We start from the raw sequence: 6,850 nt of genomic DNA on the forward strand, positions 1-6,850 counted from the left end.
GTTTCAACAATATCAATTTAGTCTTTCAAATATGTATCGTCGTTAGTTGTTAACTCTCATCATAACCTTAAAAATTTTGATGCAGTAAAAGAAATTAACATTGAACATAATATCAAAGCAATTTAGATTCAAGTTCCGACGATCACAAATCTAATATAGATATTCTCATCGTAACTGTCAATGTTTCGATCAAGATCAAGCGGAGGGGACCTTTTAACCATCTTATTATTAGACAGGGCAACATTTTGATCATCTCATTTGATACATGTTTCAAGGTTTAAAAAAAAAAAAAAAAAAACTCTTCACGTGCATTTATTCATCGTTTGATTTTATTATCATTATTATTTTTTTGTCCCATGTGCCTATCTATCTCCAATGCGACCCATGTACATAGTTTTATAATTGAGCGATATAATAATTAATAAACGGAGCGCGACCCATCACGCCCATTGTCACCTCCATTTATCATGAAACTTTAACTCCTACACCCCCCCATAACCAACCGAGACTAGTCTCATGTCCTCTCCACGAGATTCCCTTTCCGCCCATTTATTCCCTTTCTTATCACAGTTTTGATGAAGTATACGTACAGCAAACAGTGCGTATCATTTTGTTGATAATAATACCGTCAAGTGAAATTGATGTTTGTTTTGGCTCCGCCTTAAGGGGGGGAGAGATTAGAGTTCCTAATCTTCTCCGTCTTCGTTCTTGATCAATAGTGGATTGTCGATCTCGCCGGTTGTGCACGTAGGCATCTTACCGAACCTTTATAAGAGTACAGAAACAATCGATATTTCTGCGGGAGCTAGCCTGTCAATAAGAATCTCAAGTTGAAGAAAAATTTAACATCTAGAAAAGGGGAAAAAAAAATACAGTCAAACAATCCCTGCATGCAGGGACGAACAAAACCAAATATTTGAACGTACAGCTCGAATATCTCTATTTGGCATGAATAGGTAACACAGTAAGGATCAATTAATTGGAAGTATCAAGCGGACCCGATCCGTTAAAAACCCGACCGGAATAACGAACATTGGGATCTAACACACGACCGGGAGGAGCTTCTAGGGATCAGCATACGCTGCTTTTTTTCCCCTTCTTTTCCTGGCCCACCACGCACAGCGATGGGCCCACTCCGCGGAGAAGTCCTCCAGCAATACACACATATATATTTATATATCCAGAGCTTGAGATGAGCTAGAGATCGGAAAATTAAAAAAAGAAAAAAAAACAAAAAACAAAGATGGGCATTTTCGTAAGCAAATGCCGCACCGACCGCTGTGAGAAGACCCCAGCCCAGCTCACGGCCCAAATCCGGACCCTGGAAGAGCAGATCGCAAGCCTGAACCTCCAACAGGAGGAGGAGAGGAGGGAGAACAGCAGCGAGGTCGAGAGACTGAGGAGGAGGATCGAGGACGACGAGGAGAGGATGAGGAGCTTGGAAGGAGAGCTGATGGCGAGCAGGGACGTTGAGGGCGAAGAATGGCAGCATTGGCTCGGGACCGAGTGCTTGGTGGAGCACATGAAGGAGGAGCAGAAGCGGAGAGAGGTTCAGGTTGAGAAGTGGAAGAGTCTGTATCTTACTATCAAGAACGAGCTTGACGATTTGATTCTTAGGACTAAACAAGGTAAGCGTTTATTTATTTATTCATTTATTTATTTTGAGTTAATTTTTGGTAGTTTAATTGGTAGCAATTTTTTTTATAAATTTTCTTGAGTTAATTTTTGGTAGTTCAATGCAACATTCTTAGTGTTTAAGTTTCCAAACTGAACCTTAAAGATAATACAATCACTAACTTGGATTCTAGGGGACACAAATTTCATTAGGAACCTCCTAGTATTTGTCATTTACATATATTAAATCAGTGATCAACAGTCTTAGCTTTAGATCTCTTTAGGAGTAATTTCAATGCCTAGTTAATTAAAAGCATTCACTTATTTGACAGCCAGCAACACTTTGTTACAGCTTTAAATATTGCAGTCTCTTTAGAGATTGTTTCCTAAGTGTGGGGTGTTTCTGTGTATAACTCACATGGAAGCAATATGTGTGAACTAATTATATGCTTTTCACTGCCTTTATTATTAGAGACAAAAAAGACAAATCAATCAACATCTACTTCATTTCCTTTGATTATTTTTTCCCCCGTCCTCTATCCTGGTTTAACTTTGTTGTTTTTCCAAAGGTAAATATGTAATATATATATAACAACAGTACATCAATAAACATTTGTCTAATTAATACCTATGGTTTGTAAGTAACACTTTCACTGATTTCGTTAGGCAATTTTAAAAAAATACCACAGGCTTAAACATCATAAACTCTTCTTCTATAAGAGAAAAAAAAGGGTCATGATTTCTTTTACTAAATTACCAAATCATATGAGTTATCTTAAAGTCCTTCTAACTATTAGACTGAAACTCTAAAGTGGTGATGGCTAATCGTTATATTTTTATATTTTAACATGTCATCGCAGGTTGAACACACTTTTAGTTGACCAAGTGGGATTTGAACCCGGGTCGATGTGATACCATCGTCCTCTAACTATTATACTAAGGATGTGCGGGAACCACTCTGAAATTGGGTCAGGGCTAATCATAGCCCTGTTTGAAACAAAACTGGTTTCGTTTTTGATCAGTGGGAGGTGATCCAAAACAAAACGCGTTTAAATGCCAAATTTGGCCCTAGAAAAACGAAATTAATCTTGGTCCGGTTTTATCCAAACAAATTTTTTTGTATATGAACCTTCAGTAGTATTGTTATTTGGAACTTATTATTCATGTTGTTTAATCTTGGAATAATAATTTTTTCTTAAACTTAGACTGGCTCGCTAATTTCATCCATTGACAATATCTGCTAAAATTTCACCCAGGATAAAATAGTCAATAAAACTTCACCTAAGGGGTCTATCAGTCAACATCCAACTATAGGGGTGATAAATTTCAAAGCGCGACGCCATAGGGTCTACGTGCAATTAACCCATTTTAGATATAAGAAGTTAGGGGTGTGACCAACAATTAATGAGGGAAAATTAAGTAAATAATTGTATTTTTTTTCCTTGCAGGAGGCAGATTTATCTTAGGAGCAAATGAAGATCTTATCGATAGGCTTCAGATGGAGGTGATGGCAAAAGAAGAGACCATTGAAATGCTGAGATCTCGCATCTCATTAATGGAGAAGGAAGAGAAGAGGAGAGAAAGAGAAATTGATATTTTGAGACAGAGCTTGAAAATTCTCAACAATACAAAGAGAAATGGGATGAGAAGGAATCAACAGAGCCGCTGGCTGTTGTGAAACATTGGAAGGTTGATTACATGTTAATTAGCTTGGAAGATAGCAGTCAATCACAGATGTAATTTGTATAAGGAAAACATATGGAATTACATATGAATCATCTTTTGATTTTTGTCAATCACATGTTGGTTCTCTGTTCAAGTTATTGCTTGATTACATATAATCTAGTTACTTTGTACATGTGTTTTTACTAAAAGGCTTCAAGAATACTATGATTGCTAAAGAAATTGCACTCTTTGAGTTTGATTTGCCCTCTTCATGAAATCTTTCTTGCGACACCGAAAATCCGAAAATAAAAATATGATTTTTAACTCTAGCATGTCATTGTAGAGTGAGCGTTCTTTTTTGAACCAAAATTTGATCTGTTTTGATTCAGCCTTAACTGTATCCCTTGAGATTTTATTCTAGATTGCACATTGACACTTAAAAAGCTATTATGGTGATGGTTGGAGGTTATAAAGCAATTTATCGAATGTCAAGAATGATTAAGCAATGTGCTCTTACATTCCCAAATAAGAAAAAGACTATTATAGTTAAACAGAAAGATATTTATATATTATGTAGCTTATATGATTGAAATCTTCACTGCATTTTCATGTGGAGAATATAGATGCTAAGCATTTTTCTTAAGTGAATTAGGTAGCTAAGAGAACTCAATTAAGATAAGATCAACCTCGGTTCCGCTGTCGGCCTTTTATATATGGGCTTCTGAATTAGACGGGAGTTTGGGAAACTGTTGCTAATTTTTGAAAGTCACAACACAGCACAAGGTATACTGTATGAAGCTCTCTCCCTCTCATCGATTTGGGCTATGGGCTTTGATTTAAAGGCCTTACTGGGCCTTCAGTTTGTTTTGAATGAAGAGCTCAGAGCCGAACAATAGACGCCTCGGTCACTCAACGGATGGGCAAACTTGTCATTTCCCCACCCCGCCACCAAATCCCTTCATATAAATAAACCTCCACTCCCTCTCCAAACCCTAACCCTAGACTGCCCACCTCCAATATCTCCCGAACCCTAACCCTAATCGATCAAAATGCCGGCGGGCCACGGTCTCCGATCTCGGACTCGCGACCTCTTCGCACGCGCCTTCAGAAAGAAGGGCTACATCCCGTTGACGACGTACCTTCGCACGTACAAGATCGGCGACTACGTCGACGTTAAAGTTAACGGCGCCGTCCACAAGGGGATGCCTCACAAGTTCTACCACGGGCGAACTGGGAAAGTCTGGAATGTGACCAAGCGCGCCATCGGAGTTGAGATCAACAAGCAGGTAAATTTGAGATCTGGACCTCTCAATCGTAAAGTTTGAATTTTTTTGTGGGATTTTCCGGTGTTTACTGTTCTATTTCGGTGAAATGTTGTGTTCTGAGCGGTAATTTTGTTAGTGTTTGCGATTAAATGTAATGTGCTTAGTGAAAAGGTAATAGTTTGTGCTGAAATCGTGCATTAAACGAGAGAAATTCTCACAATTTGTTTTTTTTGGGGGGAATATAAATGGTTTGTCCTGTTCGTGTGAAATATTGATTATAGGATAATATTTATAATTTAACTTTAAAAAAGATAAAATAAAAGGGATGGGAATAAGCTTACTTGATCTATCATGAGCATTAAGGATATGGGCAGATAACTAGATCTTTTTGAAGATAGAATTAGGGTTTGATATATGACTTTATAAACTGGCTCATGGATGCTGCAAGGAAAGACTCCATGGACATTTTGGCTCATTTAGTTATCTTTGGGTGAACAATGAAAACCAGTTATAAGTTGAACCTTTTGGTCAACATATTTCTCATTTTGAAAGTTTTATGTAATTAAGAATGCATAATCTCATCTTCTTGTTGTGATCATTGCTTGGATTTTGTCCCAAGCATTGTTTTTAATTGAACTTAGTCTCTAACCTAAAAAAGCTCTAATCTTTATACCGTTATGAGCCTTGCACTCTAGTGTAGGCAGTGATCTATTTTCACTACTTAGATTGTCCCTATTGAGCAATAGTTTGAGACTGATGTTATGTTGTTCATCTTGTAAAATATCGATTTTATTCATATGCTAAAACCTGAAAACTCTGATTGGGCATGTGTATCCTAGTAAGATTTTTAATATATATAGTCTGCGCCAATTGCAGCCTGTGTTTTTTGCAATTTATTTATGTTGCCTCTGGATTTTTTATGTTACATCCATTGTCTAGTGTAGCACTTGTTCACATTTGCCAAGAGTAGTCCAGCAGGGTATATAGCTAATTGTCCTCCAATTATTAACCGAGTAATTAATGGGAACAGTATGAGCCATTTTGATTTTATAGCATTTATCACTTGCTATTTTAAAACAGGGAAGATGGTTTTGGTTGCTAGATGATGTTATGTAATTCTTTGTAATTCTTGTCACTGCATACTTCAGGTGGGCAACAGAATCATCAGGAAACGTATCCATGTGCGTGTGGAGCACGTGCAGCCATCAAGGTGCACCGAGGACTTCCGTCTGAGGAAGATCAAGAACGACAAGCTGAAGGCCGAGGCCAAGGCTCGCGGCGAGACCATCAGCACCAAGAGGCAAGCCACTCTGGAGACTGTTACTCCCATTCCTTATGATGTGGTCAATGATCTTAAGGGGGGTTACTAGATCGTGATAGAGCATAGATTTGCTTTGGTGCTGTTTTTATCTTTTGTCGTAGTTGTTTGGGATGCTTCTATTTTGCCAAATTTTGATACCTTAAGACTAAACTTGCTGCTATGTTAAGTTTTGGATGTTTAGTTTTAAAGTTTGTTGCTGAAATGAGAAAATGCTATTTGCAAGACAATATGTCTGTACATCTGTGTGCATTGGCTCACCATGCAATAATATATTGGTAATGTTTAGAAGGGGTGCTTAAACTGCAGCTGTGATTATAGCTTATGCTGTGATTTCTCTACCAACTGCGTTTGCTGTACCTAATGCAATTGTTGGTGCTTGAGATGGGTGTACGTTCTGCTTAGCCTTAGAACCAGATATGTTAATTGTATGCCAAACTTGATGCATAGGCTGCTCATGCACCGTTCTGCTTAGCCTTAGAACCAGATATGTTAATTGTATGCCAAACTTGATGCATAGGCTGCTCATGCACAAAATGTTGTGGGCTAGATCAAAGATATGTTAATTGTATGCCAAACTTGATGCATAGGCTGCTCATGCACAAAATGTTGTGGGCTAGATCAAAGATAGGCAGCATTCTAGCTCTGAACAGTGAATATCTTTAGAAGAGATGCAAATTTCAACGGCAACTCAAATGTTACCTCCCATAACAAGCCATACAGTAGAACATATGCATGACGCATACACGTAGCATTCTGAATCTTTGTAAAAGGATATTATATGTATTTTCATTCGTAATCCCCAAGACCCTGAAATAGTGAAGAACATCACAAGAAAAGGATGGAGGCAAAATGGGGGAAAAGAATAGGAAGTAAATCCCACAAAGAGGCTGTTGTTCCAACAAGAAAGCAACTGTCAAGCTTAACAACGAGTCCAAGTTACATATCTGATGCATGAGAGATGTATCACCATTATGCCATTATCAAA

General features: G+C 37.9%; 2 protein-coding genes across 2 annotated transcripts; both read left to right on the plus strand.

The window, feature by feature from the left end:
* On the plus strand, positions 1,176–3,472 carry LOC109850807. Its single transcript, XM_020420873.1, has 2 exons — positions 1,176–1,628; positions 3,063–3,472. Exons 1-2 carry the CDS (start codon positions 1,244–1,246, stop codon positions 3,290–3,292), a joined length of 615 nt encoding a protein of 204 aa, XP_020276462.1. The 5' UTR covers positions 1,176–1,243; the 3' UTR covers positions 3,293–3,472.
* Positions 4,267–6,153, plus strand: LOC109849757 (60S ribosomal protein L21-2). Its single transcript, XM_020419627.1, has 2 exons — positions 4,267–4,565; positions 5,693–6,153. The coding sequence occupies exons 1-2, from the start codon at positions 4,329–4,331 to the stop codon at positions 5,912–5,914; spliced, it is 459 nt and encodes a 152-aa protein (XP_020275216.1). The 5' UTR covers positions 4,267–4,328; the 3' UTR covers positions 5,915–6,153.

Source organism: Asparagus officinalis, chromosome 7, assembly GCF_001876935.1.
Source record: "Asparagus officinalis chromosome 7, Aspof.V1, whole genome shotgun sequence".
In the NCBI taxonomy this organism is placed as follows: domain Eukaryota; kingdom Viridiplantae; phylum Streptophyta; class Magnoliopsida; order Asparagales; family Asparagaceae; genus Asparagus; species Asparagus officinalis.